This window comes from Mustela putorius, unplaced genomic scaffold (genome assembly GCF_011764305.1).
Source record: "Mustela putorius furo isolate JIRA1106 unplaced genomic scaffold, ASM1176430v1.1 tig00000430_pilon_pilon_pilon, whole genome shotgun sequence".
Taxonomy (NCBI): domain Eukaryota; kingdom Metazoa; phylum Chordata; class Mammalia; order Carnivora; family Mustelidae; genus Mustela; species Mustela putorius.
Genome location: NW_025421377.1, coordinates 25,201,414 through 25,227,308, shown reverse-complemented (window position 1 = coordinate 25,227,308; position 25,895 = coordinate 25,201,414). Strand labels below are relative to the sequence as shown.

Sequence of the window (25,895 nt, the reverse complement as noted above, 5' to 3'; positions counted from 1 at the left end):
ATTAGTATTTTCACCTGAGGTCAGACTCCTTCAGGAAAAAAAAGTCCTTATTATTTAAAAGAATTGATGACGTGATAGGTCTGAGCAAAACTTTTCCAACTAGGAAACATAAATTGTCCTTTAGGAGGGCAGTGTGTGTCTTCAGATTAACAAAATATTTTCATACCGATGAAAGTAGAGACTGTGTTTCAAAGAAAATTGTAGATGTAGCTGTTGTAGCTTACCAACATGTTCTACTGTAATGCTTTTTCTATTCTTCTCTTCCCATTTTAGGAGAACCTCCAGAATTCCCCTTTACGAACTTGGACCAGTAGAAGCTGTCACTATTGGCTCTGTAGATTTGGCTTTACTCTTAACTTTCGCTTTTTGACAACAAAACTGTCTCATGATCTGGATTCTCAGTTTATTTTTCCTACTCTGAAAGCATTTGGGACTGAATTTCACATTCAAAAAGTAAACATTTAGTAGCACTGGCCAGAGCTCTATCCTGTGCAGGAAAGTCTGTGCAGACCTTGCGCAGTCTGCCAACGCACTCCCGTGCTGACCCACAGCACCGCTCGGTACCCGATGTCTGTGTCATCTTTCTGGGCACAGAAAACAGGAGATACAATTCGGCTTGATTGGTAACGTCTCTAAAATCACTGTCAAGATTTGAATGAGATCAAAATACTTACTTGTTCAGTGATCCAAAACAGAAAGTAGATTCATAGATGGTGAAAGGGAAAACCAGTGCTGCTATTGGAAAAGAAAAGAAAAAGAAAAAAACCTTTATTACTTATCTCGGCTGTCAGTCTCTATTCTGGACGTTTCAGAAGGCTTTGTAGTGTCCTGTACAGCTGTTTGCTCAGCTCAGCTGCTACTTCAGTGGTTTTCCCTTTCACTCTCCATTTCTCTTCTTGATTGATGAAGTGACAGAAGTATCTCTTCTCGAAAAAGTGAAAGGTAAAAGCAGAGCTATAGCAGTTGAGTCAGTACTGACAACTACAAAGCCAATGTTCCTGCAGGGGTCTGGAGGAACTTCTGACGCTTGATAAACTTAGGTGGGGAGATGGGACTTGGCTCTTTGTTTTTTCTGTGTTCTTTTCTTTCTTTTCTTTTTCAAATTTTGGTCTCCTGAATTTTTACCCTCCAGTCTGATGGTATCAAAGGGGACCCAGGACTTTTTAAAAAAATGAAAATGGACAAAATAGCAGGTCTTGATTTAAGCTTTTGAAACACATGGACAAATACTTTGCTCAAAGAGAAAATAATTTTGGGGGCGCCTGGGTGGCTCAGTGGGTTAAGCCACTGCCTTCGGCTCAGGTCATGGTCCCGGGGTCCTGGGATCGAGCCCCACATCGGGCTCTCTGCTCGGCGGGGAGCCTGCTTCCTCCTCTCTCTCTGCCTGCCTCTCTGCCTGCTTGTGATCTCTCTATGTCAAATAACTAAATAAAATCTTTAAAAAAAAGAAAAAAGAAAATAATTTTTTTTCCAGGTTTGGACTAGAAAATGTTTTAGTCATGTGAGTAACTCTTCACACTGAAGGTGTTCTTATTAATTTTATAGCTCAGAATGGGGTTTCTTCGACCATATTTTGTTTCCAAAAACAGGTGGAAATTATAGAATTTCAGCTTTATTAATACTGTTCTTCTCAGGTAAAAAGCTATTAGACACAGAATTAAAAGGACTTTGAAAGACTATTTAGAATATTCTGTTTAAATTATAGATTAAAAAAAACTTGAGACTCAGAGAGGTCATGTGACAGAACATGGGCCAGAACCTAAAGTGATTGACTCTTAGCCTGGTCATGTTGCCTCTCTGATTACATTTGTCTACCCACAGGAAGTGTTTGTGGGCTGATTCCTGATGTCATTACTAAGTGTGTGCTGATTTGATCTTTCCCAATAATAAGAGAACTAAAGATACTACATCACCTGAAACCACTCCTCCGTCCTTCTTAGGAAGCTCCTCGTGTCACAGAGGTTGACCTGTGGTATGGCTTTTTTCAGTACATGTCCCCAAAGGAGTACAAGAGGGCAAGAACTTCTTTATAGGATTATTAGAAACTTAACGTTTCTATTGGTAGCCTGATGCTTTATGTGCATTTAATTCTTGTGAACTACTTACTTATATCTAACATACGGTCAAATATAAAGGCATTTTTAAAATATGTCCAATGTAAATATTAAAATGTGTATTCCAATTCCTACAGGCTGCGATTCTACTCTAGGTAAATGTGAAGCTGTCATGTATATGTATGAGTAGTTAAAGGTACATAAATTCTATGTACTCATATTTAACACTTATCAAAAGGTAGTTGCATATGTATGTGTTTATATAACTCATAGATATGTGCTGAATTAATAAATGAAGATCTTCAATGACCCTGGTCCAGAAAAAAATAAGAGTCATCAAGAGAAATTAGTCTCGCTCATATATTCTCTAAGAAATTGCCATCACAGTTTGTCCTCTAAGCCAATCCGTAAGTTTTATTCTTGACATAGTAAATCCGGAAACCTGTTGACGTAAGAAGGGGTATTTAGCATTTATGTAGCTATGAAGGATTTCTTATTACTGGCTGATGAAATAGTATTTTAGTGATCATACTAAGTATCAGCATGTTCTCGTTATTTTAATATCTCCGTATCTAAATTGTGAATTTGTGTGGGGCTCAGCTGAAGTCCAAATCTGGAGTCTGCGTCATCTGAGATGGTACCCTCTTTGCCTACCTTGCATCTACAGGCCAAGGGCTGCAGGAATGCTACTGACAGTGACGGGTCTTCTGCCGTGTGGACATACGGACACGCTTAGTCACACAGACCAAACAGCTGCTGTGTCTCGGAGAGAAAAATGCTCCTATACCAGTCCTTTAAAACTGGTAGTCACCCATTTTACAGTCGAAGGAAGTGAGGATGGAAACACATAATATGTATATAAGTATTTTAAGTTAATGTATTTAATTTAAAATAATTTTAAGTTAATATATTTATATACATATATGGAGGTTCATTCATCCTTTCCAAATTGACTAATAATGACAATAATGGAAAAACTTGTTGCTACCAGTCGTTCTTTTATGTTCAATGCTTTTTGTTATTGAAACACTGATAGTCTTAAAATAGCTCTTCTACATATAGTACAGGTCATTTGTGAGGGCTGTACAGAATGTTATTTATGCCGCATCAAGCTTCCGTAAATACTGAATGACAGAACACATATTCATAGAAAATAAATCTTGAATAATGTGAAAAAGATTACAGACAATGCCCATATCTGACGGCATCAAATACTGCATTTTGGCTCATTTCCCTGGCTAAATTAAATTCTACATAGACCTTAAATCTAGAAAACTGCAAAACATAATAAGGTTTTATTTTTGCCCTCAAAATAATACCATTTGTTCCCCCCAAACTGTACTATTTTATATTCCCCACTAACATAGTCAGATTGATTTGTGCTTTCCTTTTAGATAGAAGAGCTTGAAAAGCAGTTAGTCCTTGCCAACTCAGAACTAACCGAGGCACGGACGGAACGTGACCAGTTCAGTCAGGAATCTGGAAATTTGGATGATCAGCTTCAAAAGCTGTTGGTAAGGCTGTGCTCTAACTATTAATTCTGGGGGCGCCTGGAGGCTCAGTTGGTTAAGCAACTGCCTTTGGCTCAGGTCATGATCCTGGAGTCCTGGGATCGAGTCCCGCATCGGGCTCCCTGCTCAGCGGGGAGCCTGCTTCTCCCTCTGACCCTCTCCTCTCTCATGCGCTCTCTCGCACTTTTATTTTCTCTCAAATAAATAAATAAATAAATAAATACAAGCCTTTTAAAATAAGTAAATAAATATTCTGGGAAGTTTCTCGCCAAAGTATTTCACAAAAATCTTTTTCTTTATAAAGTTACAAATTCTACACAATATTTGTGCATACATAAACAACAAACTATCTTGACAATATTCAAGTTTTGCATATAAGTACTATTCTAAATGTTACTTATTTTTTTCCTTAAGCAGTTACGGCTTGTAAGTTAGGTGAAGCTAGTCTTTGACCGGCCCATCTTTCAATTAGATGAATGTATTGGACTAAATTGAGGTAGTATCGGGTGTTTAGTTTAGAGCCAAATAACATTCAAAACACAGACAATTTGAAAGGAAGTTTAGGTAAAAAAAAAAAAAAAAAGAATCTTTTTTAAGGAATAAGATTGCAGTAATAGTGAAGCAACTTGTGCCCTGTTAGAGGTTCTAGAGGCTGGGAAATTTGGGGAAGGGTGTGTTTGGCGCCTGCCTGCTGTTAGCAGTGCCGGAGAGGACCCTCCTCCCCTCCCAGGCTCTGCGTAGGGCCGAGCGCCCTCTGCACAGGGACCTGTCTGTCTGCAGTGGCAGCAGTTGGAGGGCCACGCGCTAAGACAGGGCTGGCAACTGGGTGACAAGTCCCAAACCTGGGGATAATCCTGCAGTCTTTCCCCCCACTGCGAGTCTCCTCAGGCCCTCAGTTCTAATGCGAAAATCTTGCAGATTGTCTGAAAGACCCAGAAACCCCTCCTCGCGGCTTCCCCTTCCCCAAGCCGGTCCTTACACCAGGGCAGGGCGGCGTCTCCCGACCGGGTTTCCTACTTCCAGTCTCTCCCCGCTTCTGTCTGGCCCGTAAAGGGCTGCCCTGCTCACCTCTCGTGAAACATCCCTCTGGTCAGGTCAGCCTCATTCAAAAATGACGTTCCCCATAGAAGCCAGACTCCCTACGTTTCGGGACCGTCCCCGACGCAGCTCCCGGTCACCGGTCCAGCCCTTTCTCTCTGCACGTGCCCCGGGCACCCGCCAAACCACCCAAGTCCCTTTCCAGGCCCTTCCTCCCGCTCTCGGCACCTCCCAGCTGTTGGTGAGGCCCAACTCGCATGCCTTCGCCAAGCATTTTGATTTCCTTTGTGATTTCTCTCTGCTGTAGCTTAACTCTGGGTCTTCGGTGAAAAACCACTGTTTTTTCTTTGTGTCCTTTTTTTTTTTTTCTTTTGTTCTTTGTGTCTGTGTCTTACCTTTCCCTTTGGGTCCTAAGTCCTTTGAAGAGCGGTGTGTCTGTGTTTCTCCTACTCTGTTTAGTGTTTGCTAACAGTCAACTCTGTGCACCTTTTTCCGCTACTGAAGAGGGAGGTAATTCTGTTCCCAGCCCACAGTGCTCCACTCCCAGGACCAGACGCTGGCCTGTCATTTCTGAAGCAGTCGGCCACATCACTATTGCTGTTCTTGCAAGCTTTTGAGCGTTTCTTTATTACAGGAGCATGCTCAATGGGAGGCGTAATGCCTCTGCTAGAAAATCCAAAATTCAAAAACAGGATGACTTTAAAAATCTATTGTGTCTTAATATTATTCTGTATTGTGCGGGGTCTAGTCCACTGAGATTTACTTGTAATGCAAGAAGTTATAAGTAAGCAAAATGTTAACTTCTCTATCTAGTAAATAATTGTTCTTAAGCCATTAAAAAATAAGATTCCAAAATCAAAGTCTTTTCAAATCCCCTAGAACCTCCAAAAATGATAGAAGGAAAATAAGAGTTTTACTCTATTTCATACAAGTCGGGGGACATACCTCACTTCTTGTAGGCTGACCTGCATAAAAGAGAGAAGGAGCTGAGTCTGGAGAAGGAGCAGAACAAGCGTCTGTGGGACCGGGACACGGGCAACAGCATCACCATCGACCACCTGCGGCGGGAGCTGGACGACAGGAACATGGAGGTGCAGCGCCTGGAAGCCCTCCTCAAGGCCATGAAGAGCGAGTGTCAGGGCCAGATGGAGCGGCAGGTCAGACGGGACACGGGGCGGCTTCCCCAGGAGTCTCCTCGCCGGGAAGAAAGGACTTTAGGTTTACCGGTCGAGCTTTTTTTTAAATAACATGAATGGACCTAGAAATAGAGCTAGGATTCTTTGAGCAAGTAATGAAAACCTGTTATTTCTATATTTTTGACCACTGATTAAATAAAGTGTTAAGCTTCATCTCATTTTTGTTCATGGTTGACTAATGAGATTGTCTTCCGGTTGCTAGAAATCGGTAACCTAATGGCTGCTTATTTCAGAAAAGCATCACGCCATTGGGGGGTGGGGTCTGAGGAACAGCAGGATCAAAGGGTTCTAGCAGATGGTTTTGTTTTGTTTTTTTATTTTTTGGTTTTGGTTTTCCCCCAGGCTGATTGAGACCGAGAGCACAAGGTGGATGCAGTCCATTTCAGTGCACTAGTGGCAAAATGTGGAATGCTTTATTAACTGCCCTGAACCTTCAGGACTGAAAGGACACAGTTCCAATGCCACGTATTGCCACAGAGACATAAAAGCATTCCACAAAAGAGTAAGCTTCCTAAAATGTGAACGCAAACCAAAGGGGCCAGTGTTGGCTTAGAATCCTGGCAAAGCGCTTTCCTACTCTTCGGCCCAACCTGGGCACAAAGACTGGTGAAAGAAGCCACTGGGAGTTGGATTCTTACCCTTTTCTGGACAAGGACCTGAGAATGTGAGCATGTGTTGGATGAAAGCCATTATTCACTTTTCTCTCAGAGGTAGAATTAAGGGGCAAGGTGGAGGAGAATGGTGAGGGAGAGCGGCAGCCTCAGCCCTGCCACCTCTCCCCCATCCTAATTGAAACTGCTCCAGAAAACACGTCCAAGGAAACTTCCCAAGCTCCCACACAAGAACGCCATTCTAGAGCAGCATTATTACTTAATGACTCTCTCCACCTCGGTCTAATTAACTTAAGTTGGTCTGTGGTCTGCACAGAGCCGTGACAGCAGAACGATTTGAGTTAGTCTAAGTCGCTATTATCGGATTCGTGATTTCATGTTTGTGAGCTAACTTGTTTTAAACTCATCTATCTGCCCAAATACATGAAAATTTCTTTCTCTCCCACAATCAGATGGCAGCGATTCAGGGCAAGAATGAAAGTCTAGAGAAGGTGTCTTCCTTGACTGCTCAGCTTGAATCCACCAAAGAGATGCTCCGCAAAGTGGTAGAAGAGTTGACGGCCAAGAAGATGACCCTGGAGAGCTCCGAGAGGACTGTATCGGACCTGACCGCTTCCCTGCAGGAGAAGGAGAGAGCCATCGAGGCCACCAATTCAGAGATCACGAAGCTGCGGTCCCGGGTGGACCTGAAATTGCAGGAGCTGCAGCACCTGAAAACCGAGGGCGACCACCTCAGGAACGTGCAGACCGAGTGTGAGGCCCTCCGGCTACAGATGGCAGAGAAGGACAAGGTGATCGAGATTTTGCGCCAGCAGATTGAGAACATGACCCAGCTGGTTGGCCAGCACGGGCGGACGGCAGGCGCCATGCAAGTGGAAAAGGCTCAGCTGGAGAAGGAGATCAGTGACAGGAGGCTGGAGCTCCAGGAGTTCAAGGTCTGTAGAGGGTTGGGGCAGTTTAGCTTCTGAAATGTCTTTACCCTCAAGAGGAAGTTGACTTAAGTCACTAAAGAGGGGCTCCGTGAGGACGGCCTGTGGACCCTCTGAGATGGTTTGAAGGTATTGGTGCCATCTGTGTGTTTTTGTGAGAAAGGATCCATCCCTTTATTTGATTCTGAAAGGAGTGGGTGGCCCTGAAATGGTTCGGGACTGCCAGCACGAAAGAAGAAAACGTCAGAAAATCCAGTTTCCTCATGAAGCCATTTCTGATCCCATAGTCTGAAGCAGTTCCTCCCTCCCAGACAGACCTCGCACTGAAACCTATCCCTCACCACTCACCGACTACACTGCTTCCAATCTTGGCTTCTGTATCTGTGAAACAAAAGAAGTTAACATAGTTCATCGTATTTGTTTCAGGTATACAAGATAGCAGTTCAGCTCTTCCGTACAACACTGACTTGGACTTGGGCACGTAGCGTAGAGAAGACACCCATCTCCACCAGGTGTTGACAGGGTTGTGGAGAAAAAGAACATGCAGGGCGCCTGGGTGGCTCAGTCAGTTAAGCATCCAACTGTAGATTTCTGCTCCGGTCTTGATCTCAGGGTCGTGAGTTCAGGCCCCACATTGGGCTCTACTCCTGTACGTTGGTGGGAATGTAACACACCTACTTTCACCCTTACCACTGTTTATGTTTCACACAGCAGCCCAAATTAGATTTTAAAATGTGACATTTTATCACTCCCATGTTGAAAACTCTCCAATGGCTTGTCTCACTCAGGATGAACTTTCACATCCTTACATTGTCCTGCCCATGGCTCCCTCTCTGACTTTATGTCTGACTACTTCCTCCTCATGCTCGTCCACTCCAATGTAGAGCAGGAGAAATCCTTCTCCATCTGTCTTTCTAAATTCTCAGTAACCAAGACACATCAACAAGAGAAGAACAAAGAAGTTTATTAATAAATGTATCTCATAGGGGATGCATGGGTGACTCAGTTGGTTAAGTGTCTGCCTTTGGCTCAGGTCATGATTCAGAGTCCCGGGATTGAGTCCTCTCTGGCCCCTTGCTGGGGGGGGGGGTCTGCTGCTCCCTCCTCTCTTCCATCTGCCCCTCCCCCTGCTCATATGTGCACTCTCTCTCACAAATAAATAAATAAAATCTTTCTCTCAAATACATAAAATCTTTTTTTTTTCAAAGATTTTATTTATTTATTTGACAGACAGAGATCACAAGTAGGCAGAGAGGCAGGCAGAGAGAGATGAAGGGAAGCAGGCCCCCTGCTGAGCAGAGAGCCCAATGTGGGACTCCATCCCAGGAACCTGAGATCATGACCTGAGCCGAAGGCAGCAGCTTTAACCCACTGAGCCACCCAGGTGCCCCAAATAAGTAAAATCTTAAAACCAGTCAATGACGCTCATCTATACAAGTGAGAAACCCAGGAAAATTAGTAACTCAGAGAGGTGGCTTAGAATTCAGGCTTAAATACCATCTTTAGCCAAAAGAAGGGTGTGGGAGAGAAGCCATGGGAAGGTGACTAGGAAAACTATGGATAAAGGAAGGAGGTTTGGTCTGTAGATTGAAGGCATGCTTTCCCCATTGATAAGATTCTCTTATAATTTAGTCATCCTTCCTTTCCCGAGAGACATCCTTATAAATGGAGACTTCCTTTACAAGTCTGAGTATCCCTTAAAGTGCACCCTCTGTTTTCAGACCTTTCCCTGTGCCTGCTATTTCTCAAAATAATCAGCTCAAAATAATTCTTATGCCAAAGAGGCATGTTTGGGATAGCACATTCTGGTTTCTGCCAGCCATTCTCATGGCCTTGCTGTTCCCTGAACACACTACCTGTGCCTAGAGCTGTCCCTGATCCTGTCACATCACTTGCTTCTTTACCTCCCTCTGTGAGGTTTCTGCCCAGCAGAGAGGGTCAGGGTCCCCAAGACTACCCCCAGGTTCAGCCATTTGTTGGGACGACTCACAGGACTCAGCATGTAGTTGTGCTCCTGGGTAGAGTTTATTACCGGGAAATAATAAAAAGCAAAGTCAGCAACGGGCAAAGATCCATGGAGGAAGTGAGGCACAGGCTTCCCGAAGTCCTGTCCTGCAGAGTCACGGAGGACGCGCTTCCCTCCCCCAGCAAGAGTCCGAGACTGCGTGTCACATGTTGCCGACCAGGGCCGCTCATTGGAGACCCAGTCCCCAGGGTTTTCATGCAGAGGACTGCTCACACCAACACGCAGGGCCTGGCAAGTATTCCAGGCTTCCAGAAGGAGAGCAGGTGCTCTGCATAAATCATTCTGTTTGCAGAACTGGTTTAGGCACAGAGAGCCCTTATCAGTTGGAGTGCTGGGAACCCTCCCAAGTCCAAGTTCCCAGACACCAGCGGAGGGCCAACCCTGTTGCAGGCTCTAATAAGAATAACAGTTGGGCTCTTGTCAACATACCATGTACCCCTTACATGCAGAGCCCTCCGGCGTTCGTCCTGGTTCCCCACCTTCTTTGGCTCCTTGTTTCGGTCGCTCATTAGTACCTTTTAAATGGTGGTGGTTGTCTGTCTCCTCTCCCTGGAATGTGAGCTCCCTGGGGACAGTGGCCTTCCTGCTGCTCAAGACTGGGATGCAGTAAGTTTAGTGAGACATCTAGGACTCAGAGCTCAGCAAGGCGCTCGCCTGGGGCCTCACTTGCCTTCCCTCAGGCGTCCGCTCCCTCCTCTGTCCCAACATGTAAAGTAGTGCCTGGCACAGAGTAGGTGCCCAGTATATTCCTCTTCGGAATGAAAAAAGAAAAAAAATAAAAGGAATAGAAATAATGAAGAGTTATTGCAAACGATATTGGAAATGAGCTGCTAGGGTTAAAAGAAAGGTAAAGTGTTCCTTTTGCTTGCCCATTTACTGTTGAGGTTTTATAATAAAATAAAAACTCAATAATCTAGGAAATAGCGAAAAGCTATTAAATACAGAGAGCACACCAATACAGTGTCCACCAGAAGTACTTGTACATCTACATTTTTTTACTTCTTACTCTGTTCTCTGTATTTATCCCTACGTTTAGATTTTAAAAGATAAAAAAGATGCAAAGATACGGGAGCTGGAGGCCCGCGTGAGTGACCTGGAGCTGGAAAAGGTGAAGCTGGTGAACGCGGGCTCCGAGCGGCTCCGAGCGGTGAAGGACATCAAACAGGAGAGAGATCAGTTATTAAATGAGGTGAAAACCGGTAGGAGCGAGTTGAACAGCCTCACAGGTAGGTTCCTTGGGTTCCCGTTCTGCTGACAACTAGAGTAGCGTGGCCGGGGAAATCCAGCCTGGACGCTGGGACTGTTGTGAAACGTGGCCGCAGCATGGCCGCAGCATGGCCACAGCATGGCCACAGCATGGCCGCAACATGGCCGCAACATGGCTGCTCTTCCCACATCCTGGACGGGGAGCCATGCTGTCCCGAAATCCCGCTTCTGCTCACAGAGCCCCCACGTCTTGCTCTCATTAACTGTTCGAGTCAGCTTCAGAGTCCACGAAATTTTTGACTGAGTTGGGTTTTCTTTTTAAGATTTATTTATTTATTTTAGAGAGAGAGTGCAAGTGTGTGTAGTGGGGGAGGGGCAGAGGGAGAGCAGCAGACGCCCCACTGAGCGCAGAGCCCATCAGGCGGCTCAGTCTCACAACCCCAAGCTCGTGACCTCAGCTAAAACCGAGAGTCAGAGGCTTCACTGATGGAGCCACCCAGGTGCCCTTCTTTATGGAGTTTTCGAGAAAAGGGTGAGGGAAGTGGAAACCATGAATCCTGTGAGTCAAATAGCTTGATGAGAGGTTTCATCATGAAGCAACATCGTAAACAGACGTGGAGCTTTCTTGAAAACTCAATCAAGATCTTAAATTTAAAAATAAAATATTTTTAGTTCACGAGTAATGTGCTACAGGTGTCATCTACCATACACACACACACACACACACACACACACACACACAGAGTCAAGGATGCCTGAGCATTTACTAGGCCAGACACTGCCACAGGCCCTGGGAGCACAAGAGTGAGGGTCCCGGCTAGCTGCGAGCCAGAGCTCTAGAGAATGGGTCACCGGACGGTGGGTGAGGCCGGGGTGCTGGGTGCAGATGGAGGAGAGTCTGCTGTAGGACTCACACCTCCTCTGCTAACGTGTGGGAAGAAAAGGGATTTGGCAGGTAAAAAAGAAAGGAGGTGGGAGCGCAGCCCCGCAGAGAGAACATCGTGGGCAAAAGCACGAGGCCTGAAATAACAATGTGACCTCAGAAGCACTTGAGTAAAAGTGCAGAGGAACCAGGGCTGAGAAATGATGCAGAAGAGACGGGCAGAGCCAGACAGTGCGGAGCCAGCAAGAGACATTAAGTAGGAGATTATTGTCATCAAATGTACGTTTTGAAAGGACAAGTGTCTTGGCAGGTAAATAGAGAAAGGCAAGACTGTAGGGCCAGAGGCCAGCCAGTTAGAAGGGATCCAGCAGTGGCCCCAGGGAGCCATGAAAACTTGAACCAAGACAGTGGCAGTGAAAATGAGAGAAAGAATGAAGAGTATTTAGAGGAGTTGTGTGCGGCCTTCAGGCTTTAGGTCTGTGGTGTTGGGAGAATGGTGCGCTGGTCACAGCAACCGAGAGAGAGAAAGCATTCGGAGGAGCAGGCTTGAGGGCCGGAGGGTGAGCTCCAGCCCATCTGAGACAGCCGGTGTGGGTGGTGCTGGGACAGCCACATGGACACGTCTGGGTAGACAGATCGCAGCGAAGAGGCCTTGGCTCTCTCTGTCCCCTGTATGTGTGAGTCTACCGTATAGAAGTATATAAAAAGGTGAGTAGGTGTGGGGGGTGTGTTCTTGTGTAGAACGATGAGTTCGTGCCAAGTACTCTAATAATTACTGAGCTGAAAAGACAGAACACGTGGCAGCCTCCGGGTACTTAGCATGTCTTAGCGACACCTCCTTACAGGTGGCGGCGAGATCTGTTGTAGGTGTGACCACCCAAGAAAGGTGCGTCTGGTGTGAGCCAGTTGTGCCGGGTGGGAGAAAACGGTGACTCGTCAGGGGTAAAGGAGGAGGGTCCGCTCAGGAAAGTGACCGCACATCTGGTTTCTCTAACGAATGATGGTGTCGCTAAAGGGGTGTCTTTCAGCTCTACAGCTCTGTGATCATTAGCTACAAGTAAGGTACGCCTCATGCAGTGGCATAGACGAAAGTAACCATCGGTTATTACCGCACGCTACAGAGGACTACGATGTCTTAAAAAGGAATTTCCGAAACAAAACTGAGGAAATGGAAGCTACTACAAACAAGCTGAAAATGCAGCTGAAGTCCGCACAGTCTGAACTTGAACAAACGAGAAATACGTTGAAGTCGATGGAAGGATCCGATGGTCATGGTAGGCTTTACTGGATTTTATTCCTGCTTCTAACTCCACTGGTCTAGACTTACTAAAGCACAGACCTGGACACGCCACGCGCCGCCTCTTCTGGGTGCCGCACCCTGTGGGAGACACAGCGAGGGGCACCCATGCCAGGTGTCAGAGAGCAGACATTCTGCTCAGGGTTTTTTAGGGAAAAGGCCATGTGCTTCGTTTAATCCCTAAAGTATCGGAGTCTTTTCCTGTGGCTGTTTCAGTAATTTCTAACAGATCTCACCGTCTGTAAGTGCCAATTAATTACTCTTAAGGAACCGTTGCTTGAAATACAAGTTACCGATGATTTTCATTCATCCCCTTATTTTTCCCATGTTCATTATCAAGATAAACTCTAAGTCTGTGGCTGTCAGTTCCTGATTCTTTCTCTGTGGTAAAAATGGGATAAAGCCCTGGGAATTGAGCTGCCGGAATAAGTGGTCCCTGGTCACCACTTAACCCCATTGTTCCCTTTGTCTCCTGCTGCCCGTATTAATTCTGAGAGAGAAGGCTCTCTGTGGTCTTGTATCATTCATATCGATGTTGGTACAGCTGTATATATAAATGAGTATGAATATATATGAATAAACATTAATCTAGGGGCACCTGGGTGGCTCATTGGGTTAAGCCTCTACATTTGACTCGGGTCATGATCTCAGGGCCTTGGGATTGAGCCCCACATCGGGCTCTCTGCTCAGTGGGGAGCCTGCTTCCTCCTCTCTCTCTGCCTGCCTCTCTGTCTACTTGTGATCTCTGTCAAATAAATAAATAAAATCTTTGAAAAAAAAAGAATAAACATTAAGCTAAGTAAAGTCTATTTTTTTTTAATTTCTCAATATTTTTTAATGTCAAAAGATTGATTTCTGTGCCCGCTTCAGCAGCACATATACTAAAACTGGAACCATTCAGAGAAGATTACCGTGGCCCCTGTCCAGAGGCAGCACACAGATTCTCGAAGCATTCTGTATTTTGTGCCTCCCTTGCAGGTTCAGCTTTTCCTTTGCTGGTTAACACCAAGAAAATGCTGGGGTTTGAAGAGGTCACTCAGGAGCCCATTTGGGGTCTGTTCCCTGCCCCCATCCCCACTCCCCCCACTCCCCCGCACCCCCCACCACTACCAAAGAGAGTCCTTTCCTCAGTGCCCTCCAGGCATTTCGGCCACAGCCCCGACCACACTAAAGAGATTGAAGAAAGTTTTGAAGGCCAACCATGACCGCTTAATGAGACCAGAGTTGTTCGCAGCGGTAGAAAGAGGTGAGCGGTGAGCAAATGGTGTCGGACTGTCGCTCCCTCAGGAAAGCCGTGTGCTCTGCCCCATCAGCCCTGTTTGGACAGCTCAGCTAGAGGAACTGTGTCTCCTTAGCAAGAAGTCAGACCTTTTATCCTCTGAGAGTTTGTTTCTAAAGAATGATACAGTTTCTCTTTTCACCCTCTATGCTCTATCTGGATGGGACCCAAAGCCACGGCATTTTCAAACCTCTTTCCTCAGCTGCCTGTGGAAAACAACATGGGTCTCTGGCTCTGAAGTTCCAAGTGAGGATAGATCATGGATCTTTCCAGAGGCCTGCCGTGTCTGAACTGCTCATTGCCTCCTGCCTGCCTTGAACATTGTCATCCTGTCCCTAGTTTTACTAAAATAATTCCATATATGCCCACGCTGCGAATGTGATGGTTGAAACAGCAGTGAGTTCCAAACACATGCGGTAACCACGGCAATGAAAATTGAATGGTTTGTGGTATCGCAGGACTTTTTAAAAACATCACTTAATAATAGATGCCTTACACAGTCACTGTGACATGTTTATAGGATAGCATATGAACAAGTAAGAGATGTCTGTATGGTATTTTGAATATGAACTTCTGGAAAATTATTTTAGTAAAAATACTATATATATTATTCATTATATGACTGTTTATGTATATGTTTTCTATATGGGTGAGTATGAATTTGGTCAATATTACAACCTTGGGCGATATGGCAAGTTATTACGGTCAATGAAATTAATACCAATAGGAAGGAAATCACAAAACATGAGTTTCAGCTCCAAATCTCGGAGCAATTGCTGAAAACTGTCCAGGTGCCTTGGAGAATCGTGTCCCCATGTCCCAATATTTAACCATCAATTTATAGTCGGCGCTCAAAATTTAGAAACCTTAAAAACGAAGGCGGTTTGCTTCCTTTTTCCCCAGCTATGAAAGTGGCAATGGGGATGCAGAAGCAAATCACAGCAAAAAGAGGTCAAATAGACGCCCTGCAGAGCAAGATACAGTTTTTGGAAGAGGCAATGACTAACGCAAATAAGGTGAGTCCGTGTCCTCGGAGTGGAGGACGCCGGTGTGTCCCCCTCGAATACATGCCAGGCAGAAGACATGGCCGAGTGACAAAGCACACAGGAGACATAAGGTTCTTTCTGACCAAGAGAATGAGGGAAAAGCTCCAAAGGAACGTTTGAGTAGGACCTTGAAAGAGCTCGTGTTTTCAATGCAGAAAATGGGCAAAAGGACTTTCCTGGTAGAGACAGAATGATTTTATTTGATCTGTGCATTCTGAAATAATGTGATGTGTGGGTTCTTGAAATCACTGTGCTCTGCCGGACTGTGCGTATGTACAAAGGCACGTGTTTGTGCAGACCCCTCAGCATTCGGACTGAGTTATTTCCTTTTTCAGGTTTTTTCCTGTTTTTTTCTTCCCTCCTTTTCTCTTATCCTAAATTTGTTGTTTTTTTTTTTTTTTCTCCTTTGCTCATTTGGGACCTAAAGCCATGCTTATTCTCATCCCCCGTGGGAAATCTTAGGCACAAGGGGTCCCTGCCTGCGGTCATCACCAGTGCCCGCCTCCACCCAGAGGACAGGATTCATCAAAACCCACAGACTTTCAAACAGAAGGGAGACAACTTGTCACATTTATCTTTCTTTCTGAAGCCTTTTCTGTCTAACTAATCAGAAAAAAACAATTATTTCCATCCAAAAGGATTATTATAGCAACAGCCCCATCTACCTTGTTTACATTATACATTTTCTCAAAGAAACAAATACAGACTCAAGCAGTTGAGGTTACTTGACTACTGTGCATTTCTTGTTGTCTCCCTAGTCCATGATTTTTTTTTTAGAGGAATGTGTATGAATTTCAGTGAGATTTTGTTGAATACCAAAGACTCTTCCAGAAGTAGATCAATAAGAACATTCGTATCACTGGACCTTGAGGGCAGGAACCGTGGGCCCCATCTTTTTGGGGTCTGCAGTAGGCATTTGTGAAATGAATATTCAACCTTGAAACAAAATAGAAGCCCCCCAAAGCTTTCAAATAAAGCCATCTTCTTTAAATCTCTTTTGTCATTTTGAACAAATTTCAGTAAAGTTGAATGTATGATTACTCAATCTCAATCCACCATCATGCTATCTCTTTTTATGCAACACAGTTATGACGTGTTTTGTAGGTTTTATCAAAGATTTAATAAGATTTATGAAGATTTAAGAAGAAGTAATAATACCAGTAGTGATAAAAATATAAGAGTCCGTGGTAACAATTCCAACAGTTCCCAGCTCCAACTCCAAAGCAATTAAATGGCGTATGAGTTGAACTACAGTTCAGGCCTCTATGCAAGTTTCATATTTCCATCACATCAGGGCACCTAAATCAGCATATTATTTCTGATATTTTTTCCTCTCTCATTACAGGAAAAGCATTTTCTAAAAGAAGAGAAGAATAAATTAAGCCAGGAACTGAGTACTGTTGCAACAGAAAAAAACAAGATGGCGGGAGAACTAGAGGTCCTGAGATCCCAGGAACGACGCTTGAAAGAAAAGGTCGCAAATATGGAAGTTGCCCTTGATAAGGTAGTTATTAACTAAAGGTGTAATTATCAGCTACATAGCTATTAAGTAGACTAGCTCTGTATCAAAGCCCCATGTTGATATGAACCAAATCTCTATTATACCACAGTCACCTAGCACAAGGAAAAACCATTACCTATGGAGAAGGCTCTTCTGTGCTTTAAAACATAGTTATAATGATAACATTTTGCCAAATTCTCTTTTTGGAGCTAACACAGTCACTAGGGGCACCAAGGTATGAGACAAGAGATGCTCCTGATGTCCTCAGTAGACTGAAGAAATAAGAATGTCTCCAGTCTAACTAACTGCCACAGAACGACTTGAACACTAGGTAGAATACAGTCTGTTAATGATATCAATAAAATGATAGTGTAATGCTGATGTTTGACATTTGTTGGGGTCCAGAAAATGCAGGCAGTAAACACAGCTTAAAGAATGAGAAGAATTACCACGAAGTGTCAGAAGGTAAAAAAAAAAAAAAAAAAATGAGAAGGATTTATGACATTGTATTTGTAGTTACCATTCATCAGAGAGGAATAAATCTTTTTGTCACCCGAGAACTCTGAAAGGCTAAAAATATACCCAGACTAGTCCTTGATTCTTAAGAAATCAGAGCCTTGGTGGTAAAATGATCTGTGATCCCACCTGTGTCAACTTTGGTTTTAAAACCAAATTTTAAAAAATTGACTCAGTGAATTTCAGTTGTTATTTCTCTGTGTGTATGTGTGTGTGTGTGTGTGTGTGTGTGTGTGTGTATTTTATATTGTTATTGTATGTGTGTGTCTCTCTCTATATATTTTATATTGTTAAAGCTCTTTGCTCATTTCATCCTGTTTTTTCATTCTCTTGAATGCCCTTCATGTACTAAATGTTGTATACATGCTGGAGATACAGAGAATAAAGCCAGGGCCTCCAATTGTTCTGAGTTTATTGAATAAAATAAATAGATAAATGCAAGTTAGTGTGCTAAGAGTGGGGGAAGTTCTCTTTAAGAGCTAGCAAATCAGTTATTTATAGATTAATCAAAACGTGCAAAGAACAGAGGCTAAACCACCTGTGGTTCCTTGATCACAGGCATCTTTGCAGTTTGCAGAATGTCAAGATATCATACAGCGTCAGGAGCAAGAGTCTGTGCGCCTAAAACTTCAACACACTTTGGATGTAAAAGTGAGGTCTTTTTTTTTTTCCATCATAGTTTAAACAAAAATTAGTGCCACTCTTTGATGTACTTATATGTTTTCTTCATGTGCCTTAGAAACATTCAAGTGTACTTTCAACATTATCGGAAACTAACCATTATAAATTCTGTAGAAACATCTTTACGTTCTATACCTATCCTTTTCCTGTTACCAGTTTGGTAGCAAATTAAAGCACCGTACTCTCTGTTACGTTTGTAATACGAGGGGTGAGCAACAGAGGTGCCTTGAGGATGCCTGAGGAAGAATCTTCCATATAGAAGGAGGTCAAGCAAGTGCAAAGCCCCAGCTGTGTTTGTCTTGTTTGGGGAAAAGCAAACATGATTTAATCTGCACGACAGAAGCGTGTTCTTTAAGAACGGTACATATACATCTGTGTTCCAAGTATATTTTAAAGCTGCAGACATACATGAAAGTCCTTTTTTAAAAGACATTTATTTATTTGACAGATCCCAAGTAGGCAGAGAGGCAGGCATGGGGAAGCGGAGAGTAGGCTCCCCGCTGAGCAGAGAGCCTGAAGCAGGGCTCGATCCCAGGACCCTGTGATCATGACCCGAGCTGAAGGCAGAGGCCTAACCTACTGAGCCACCCAGGCACCCTACAGTAGAATCTCAGTAACAGATGCTCGCGTGGGCTGAGCAGTTCACCAGGCCTACCGTGGGGTCTTCGGCAAAACCGAGAAGCCAGCCTAGCGACACCCCAAGCTGTCTTCCCCTCTTTAGGGCTTTTCACGATGCTGCGGGAAGGCACCTTCTTGAGCATCTGCTTCATCTCGAAGAGTAACTTGGGCAGAAGCATCTGGCTTGATACTCTGCGTGATGACTCTGTAGACGTTCAGCGCCTGAGACAGATTATGTTTGCAAAATGCATCTGATCCCACAGTTCTGGGTGTCAGTCGACTACTGTCTTTGCTCCCATCTGTGTCGCTTTCCAGGAGCTTCAGGGCCCCGGGTTCACCTCGAACACTTCGGTGAAGTCGCGCCTCCTGCAGCCGCCCACGGCCACCCGCTCCCATTCGAACGTGCCATCGTCCCAGTCCACGGCCAGCTTCCTGTCTCACGTAAGCAGCGGGTCCCCTCATCCCTGACGCGCGTGCCCTCCTGCGCAAATAACTAAATCCAGAGGAATTTCACTGGAGAATACATCTAGAGTTAGGACACTTTCACTTGCTAGATTTCAGTGAATGCCAACGCTAACTTCACTATCTGGTATTTCCCCTTGGGAAGACAGATGAGCTGTTCGGTGGGATTAATGTTAACAATAATTTTTTTTAAGTTTTCATTTTAATTCCAGTGGGTTAACACACTGTAGTACTCGTTTCGGGTGGACCGTATAGTGGTTCAGCGCTGCCCAGTGCTCGTCACAGGCGCGCTCCTAATCCCCATCACCTGCTCACCCACCCCCCAGCCCACACCTCCCTTCTGGTAACCATCAGGTGGTTCCCTAGGGTTCGGGGTTTGTTTGATTTGTCTGTCCCTCTCTCTCTTTTCCCCCATTGCTCGTTTGTTTTGTTTCTTACATTTCACAGATGCGTGAGATCATATGGTATTTGTCTTTCTCTGACCGGTTTCACTCAGCATGTATTTGTCTTTCTCTGACCGGTTTCCCTCAGCATGTATTTGTCTCTCTGACCGGTTTCCCTCAGCATCAGACTCTAACTCCATTTACATCGTTGTACATGGCAAGATTTTATTCTTTTTGTGGCTGAGGAACGTCCCATTGTGGGTATGCACACCACCTTTTCTTTTTTTTTTTTTTTTTAAGATTTTATTCATTTATTTGACAGAACACAAGTAGGTAGAGAGGCAGGGAGAGGGAGAAACAGGCTCTCCACTGAGCTGAGAGCCCGACGTGGGGCTCGATCCCAGGACCCCAGGATCATGACCTGAGCTGAAGGCAGCCACCCAACCGACTGAGCCACCCAGGTGCCCCGCACACCACCTCTTCTTTATGCATTCATCAGTCGATGGCCATCGGGCTGCTTCCATTGCTTGGCTGTCGTAAATCACGCTACCACAAACAGGGGTGTGTGTATCCCTTCGAATTATCTCTTGTTGTCCTTAGGTAAATACCTACTAGTGCAATTGCTGGGTCATAAGGCAGTTCTGTTTTTAACTTCTTGAGGAACCTCCATACTCTCTTCTACAGTGGCTGCACCACTTTGTGCTCCCACCAACACCGCGCAACGCTTCTTCTCCACATCCTCGCCAACACCTGCTGTTTCTTGTGTCGTTGGTGGATTATAGCCATTCTGACTGGCGTGAGGTGATATCTCATTGTAGTTTTGATTTATATTTCCATGATGATGGGTGATGTTGGGCATCTTTTCGTGTGTCTGTTGGCCATTTGGATGTCTTTTTGGAGAAATGTCTGTTTGTATCTTCTGCCTGTGTTTTCATTTGATTATTTGGGTTTTGGGTGTTGAGTTGTATAAGTTCTTTATATACGTTGGACACTAATCCTTTTATTAGACATGCCATTTGCAAATATCTTCTCCCATTCAGTAAATTGTCTGTCAGATTTGGTGATTGTTTCCTTCACTGTGCAGAAGACTTTTACTTTGATGCAGCCCCAGTAGTTTATTTTTGCTTTTGTTTCTCTTGCCTCAGGAGACATAGCTAGAAAAAATTTGCTTCAGCCGATGTTAAATAAGTTACTGCCTGTGTTTTCTTCTAGGATTTTTATGGGTTCAGCTCTCACATTTAGGTGTTTAATCCATTTTGGGTTTATTTTTGTTTTTGGTATAAGAAAGTCATCCAGTTTCTTTCTTTTGCACATTGCTGTTCAGTTTTCTTAACATCACTGGGTGTAGAGACCATCTTTTTCCCATTGGATTCTCTTCCCTGCTTTGCCAAAGATTAATTGACCAGATAGTTGTGGGATTATTTCTAGGTCCTCTATTCTGTTCCATTGATCTATGCGCCTGTTTTTGTGCCAGTACCATACTGTTTTGATCACAACAAATTTGTAATATAACACAAACGCCAGCATTATGATGCCTCCAGCTTTTCTTTTTCAAGATTGCTTTGGCTATTGGGGTCTTCTCGAGTCCTTTTTTTTTTTTTTAAGATGTTATTTATGTATTAGATGGAGTGAGAACACAAGTAGGCAGAGTAGCAGGCAAAGGGAGAGGGAGAAGCAGGCTCTCTGCTGAGCAGGGAACCCAATGCAGGACTCGATCCCAGGACCCTGGGATCATGACCTGAGCCAAAGGCAGCTGCTCAACAAACTGAGACACCCAGGCACCCCTGTTGTATAGAACTTTTCTAGTTCTATACAAATTATAGGATTGTTTGTTCTAGTTCTGTGGAAAAAGTGCTTTTGGTATTTTGATAGGGATTGCATTAAATGTGAATATTACTTTGGGTAGTACAGACATTTTAACAGTATTTGTTCTTCCAATCATGAGCATGGAATTTTTTTCTATTTCTTTGTGTTGTCTTCAATTTCTTTCATCAGTATTTTACAGTTTTCAGAGCAAAAGGTCTTCACCTCATTGGTTAGGTTTATTCCTAGGCATCTTATTATTTTTTGTGCAACTGTAAATGAGATTGTTTTCTTAATTTCATTTTCTGCTGCTTCATTATTGGTGTTCAGAAATGCAACTGACTTGTGAGCACTGATTTTGTATCCTGAAAATTTACTGAATTCATTTATCAGTTCTAGCAGCCTTTTGGTGGACTCTCAGGTTTTCTATATATAGTATCTCATCTGCAAACAGTCAAAATTGTACTTCTTTCTTACTGATCTCGAGGCCATTTATTTCTTTTTGTTGTCTGATTGCTGTGGCTAAGACTTCTAATACTACATTGAATAAAAGTGGTGAGAGTAGACATCCTTGTCCTATTCCTTACCATAGAAGAAAAGCACTCAGTTTTTTTCCATTAAGGATGATATTAATTCTGGGTCTTTCATCTGGAGTCTTTATATGTTGAGGGGTTTTATCTTTATACTTTATTGAGGGTTTTTGTCATGAATGCATATTGTACTTTGTCAAATGATTTTCTTACATTTTTTGAAATGATTGATTCTCATCCTTTCTCTTACTGATGATGTGATGTATCATGTTTATTGATTTGCAAATGTTGAAGCACCCTTGCAACCCAGGAATAAATCCTACTTGATCATGGTGAATGATTTTTTTTTAATGTATTGTTGAATTTTGTTTGCTTGTAGTCTGCTGAGAATTTTTGCATCTGTGTTCCTCAGGGATATTGGCCTGTAGTTCTCTTTTTTAGTGAAGTCGTTTTCTGGCTTTGTATCAGGGTAATGGTGGCCTCATAGAATGAATTTGGAAGTTTTCCTTTTCTATTTTTGGAAGTAATTTGAGAAGAACAGATTAATTCTTCTTTAAATGTTTGGTAGAATTCACCTGTGAAGCATCTGGTCCTGGGCTTTTGTTTTGGGAGGTGTGTGATTACTGACTCAATTTCTTTGCTAGTTATCAGTTTGTTCAATTTTCTCTTTCTTCCTGTTTCAATTTTGATAGATTATATATTTCTGGGAATTTATCATTTCTTCTATATTGTCCAATTTGTTGGTATATAGTTTTTCATGTTCTCTTATAATTGTTTGTATTTCAGTGATGTTGGTTGTTATTTCTCCTATCTCATTTGTGATTTTATTTATTTGAGTCCTTTCTCCTTTTTTCTTGATAAGTCTGGCTAGAGGTTTATCAGTTTTAATCATTTTTTCTTTCTGTTCTTCTTCAGAACCAGCTCCTGGTTTTATTGATCTGCTCTATTATTTTTTTAGTTTCTATATCATTTATTCCTGCTCTAATCTTTATTTTTTTTCTTCTTTCTGGCTTTAGGTTTTGATGTTCTTTTTCTAGCTCCTTTAAGTATAAGATGAAGTTGTTGATATTTTTCTTGTTCTTTGAAGTAGGCTTATATTGCTATAACTTCCCTCTTAGAACTGCTTTTGCTGCATCCCAAACGGTTTTGGACCATTGTGTTTTCATTTTCATTTTGTTTCCATGTACTTCTTTATTTCTTCTTCGATTTCTTGGTGGACCCATTCATTGTTTCATAACGTGTTATTTAACCTCCATGTGTTTGTGGTCTTTCCAGATTTTTTCTTGTGGTTGACTTCTAGTTTCATAGTGTTGTGGTCAGAAAATGTACGTGGTGTGACTTTGATCTTCTTGAATTTGTTGAGGCTTGTTTCGAGGCCTAATATGTAATCTACTCTGTAGAACATTCTATGTGCACCTGAAAAGGATATGTATTCTGCTAATTTAAGATGGAATGTCCTGAATGTATCTGTTAAATCCATCTGTTCCAGTGTGTCATTCAAAGCCACTGTTTCCATGTTGATGTTCTGTTTGAATGATCTGTCTGTTGAATTAAGTGGGGTGTTAAAGACCCATACTATTATTGTATTATTATCAATTAGTTCCTTTATGTTTGTTATTAACTGTTTTATGTATTTGGGTGCTTCCATGTTGGGTGAATAAATACTTAACAGTTGCTCTATCAACTGTTGGGTTACAGTTGCTATATTGTCCCCTTTATTATTATATAGTATCTTTCTTTGTCTCCTGTTAAGTCTTTGTTTTACAGCCATCTTATCCAGGGCGCCTGAGTGGTTCAGTCAGTTGAGTGTCTTACTCTTGATTTTGGCTTGGGTCATGATCTCAGGGTCTTAGGATTTGGCCCCACATGGGACTCCATGCTGTGCATAGAGCCTGCTTGGGATTCTCTCCTTTTCCCTCTGCCCTTCACCCCCACTTGTGCTTGTTTTCTCTCTCTCTCAAGAATGAATGAATGAATGAATTAATTAATTAATAAAGTCTTTTTACCTGGTAATAACTATTGCTACTCCTGCTTTCTTTTGACATCCATTTGCATAATAGCTATTTCTACGTACCCTCACTTTTCAATCTGCAGATGTCATTAGGTCTAATATGAGTCTTTTGTTAGCAACATATAGATGGGTCTTATATTTTTAATCCATTCTGTCACCTTTTGATTGGAGCATTTAATCCACTTACATTCATAGTAATAATTGGTAGATATGTATTTATTATCATTTTATTATTTGTTTTGTGGTGGTTCATGAAGGTCTTCTCTGATTCTTGTCTTTCATGGCTTGTTTTTCTTAGTAATATATTTGGATTTATTTCTCTTTATTCTTTTTATTTGTATTTTTTGATACACAGTTCCCATGAGGTTTGTATATAATCTCTTCTGCGTATAGCAGTGTATATTAAGTTGGTCGCCATTTAAGTTTGGACCCGTCCTTTACTCCTTTCCTCCCATGTTTTAGGTATATGTTGTTATATTTTACATCCCTTTATTTTGTGAGTTCCATAAATGTTTACTTATAGAAATATTCATTTTTACTGCTGTTGTGTTTCCTACTTTTATACTGTTACTTCTGGTCTCTCCTTCCCACTCAAAGTCACCTTTAATATTGCTTGCGAAACTGGTTTGTTGTTTATGAACTCCTTTAGATTTTGTGTTTCTGGGACACTCTTTATCTCTCCTCTGTTCTGAAGGATAGCCTTGCTGGATGGAGTATTCTTGGCTCCACATTTTTCCCATTTAGCACTTTGAATATATCATGCCACCTCCTACTGACTTGCCAAGTTTCTGTTGAGAATTGTTCAGCTAGCTTTGTGGGTTTTCCCTTATAAGTTAAGGACACTTTTGTCTTGCTGTTTTAAAATTTTTCCTTTTGGGGCACGTGGGTGGTTCAGTTAGTTGAGCATCTGCCTTTGGCCCAGGTCATGATCCCAGGATCCTGGGATCAAGCCCCACATGAGGCTCCCTGCTCAGCAGAATGTCTGCTTCTCCCTCTGCCCCTCCCTTCTGCTAATGCTCTCACTCTCTCTCTCTCCACCCCCATTATTAAGTAAATAAATGAATAAACATCTTCCAAAAAAATATTTTTCCTTTTCTTACTATATTGTCAGTTTAGTTACAGTGTGTCTTGGTGTGGGTCTGCTTTTGTTAATTTTTATGGGCATTCTCTGGGCCTCTTGGCTCTGGATAGCTCTTTCCCAAGATTAGGGAAGTTTTCGGCTGTTACTTCTTCAAATAAATTTTCTGTCCCCTTTTCTCTGTCTCCTTTTTCTAGGACTTCTATAATACAAATGTTGTTACATTTGATGCAGTTGCTGAGTTCCCTAAGCCTATTCTCATTTTACATAATTTTTTTTTCTCTCTTTTGTTCAACTTGATTACTTTACATTACTCTTCTAGATGACTTATTCTTTCTCCTGCTTCTGCCACCCTGCTGTTTATTCCATCAGGGTGTTTCTCATTTTGTTTCTTATACCTTTCATCTCTGGATTAAGAGTCTCACTCATGTCTTCCACTCTTGTCTCAAGTCCAGTGAGTATCTTCATGATCATTGCTTTAAACACTTAATCAGACATGTGATATATCTGTTTTGCTTAGATCTTTGGATATGTCTTGTCCTTTTCTCTCATTTGGTATAAATCTGTCTGTCTCCTCGTTTTGTCTAAGTCTCCGTGCCTATTTCTGTATGTTAGGAAAGTCAGCTATGTCTCATGTTCTTGAGGCTAATGGCCTTACAAAGAAGAGGTCCTGTAGTGCCCTGCCTTGTAGTATCCCCACTCCCCCAAGTCCTGGTGCTTCCCGGAGTATCTTTAGTGTTCGTTGCTTGTGCTCTGCTGTTTTGTCCTGGCCACTTTATTGTTTAGGCCAGTCGTCTGCAGAGGCTCTCTTTCCCTATTGTGGATAATGTTTGGTCTGTAGCCTGAATGTGGCGAGCTTTAAGTAAGTGTGCTCAGGTCTATTTGTGAAATGAGACCTTTTGCCACTGCTGCTGGAACCAAGCTCTATAAAACTCCCATGTTGGGAGACACTGTGTGAATCGTGTTTGGGGCTGGTCTTCTGGGGGAGTTTGCCCTCACGCTGGGATTGAGGCAAGCATGGCTAGGAGGGTTGGTTACTCTGGAATGTGGAGGGGATGGTGATGGGGCTTGGTGTAAGCATGTTAGGGAGCAGGTGTTGGTGCTGAGATGGTTCCCACAGGTGGCCTCTGCTTATGCTGGGGGGTGGGGGTGGCACCAGCCCGTTCCTTTGTTCTCAGAGGATCCATGCATGCGACCTCTGGGACACACTCCAAGATGAGCAGATAACATCCCCAC

The 25,895-nt window shown here is 43.0% G+C and overlaps 1 protein-coding gene and 1 non-coding gene across 9 annotated transcripts in view; both read left to right on the top strand.

Moving 5' to 3' along the window:
* CCDC158 (coiled-coil domain containing 158) overlaps nucleotides 1-25,895 on the top strand; it is a 93,503-nt gene that overhangs the window by 39,420 nt on the left and 28,188 nt on the right. For 7 of the 8 annotated variants that reach the window (XR_006606729.1, XM_045079902.1, XM_045079898.1 and 4 more), the window contains 9 exons: nucleotides 3,449-3,568; nucleotides 5,563-5,760; nucleotides 6,863-7,345; nucleotides 10,402-10,591; nucleotides 12,576-12,728; nucleotides 14,934-15,046; nucleotides 16,422-16,580; nucleotides 17,652-17,744; nucleotides 18,708-18,833. Coding sequence is in view for 7 of the 8 variants with exons in the window: in XM_045079902.1 (XP_044935837.1) it covers nucleotides 3,449-3,568; nucleotides 5,563-5,760; nucleotides 6,863-7,345; nucleotides 10,402-10,591; nucleotides 12,576-12,728; nucleotides 14,934-15,046; nucleotides 16,422-16,580; nucleotides 17,652-17,744; nucleotides 18,708-18,833 (1,635 nt within the window). In the remaining variant the exon portion in view is untranslated. The remainder of the gene's footprint in view (nucleotides 1-3,448; nucleotides 3,569-5,562; nucleotides 5,761-6,862; nucleotides 7,346-10,401; nucleotides 10,592-12,575; nucleotides 12,729-14,933; nucleotides 15,047-16,421; nucleotides 16,581-17,651; nucleotides 17,745-18,707; nucleotides 18,834-25,895) is intronic. The other variant, XM_045079901.1, reaches the window with a different exon arrangement.
* Nucleotides 13,609-13,715, top strand: LOC123392086. Its single transcript, XR_006606748.1, has one exon. It is a non-coding gene; the product is annotated as a U6 spliceosomal RNA (small nuclear RNA).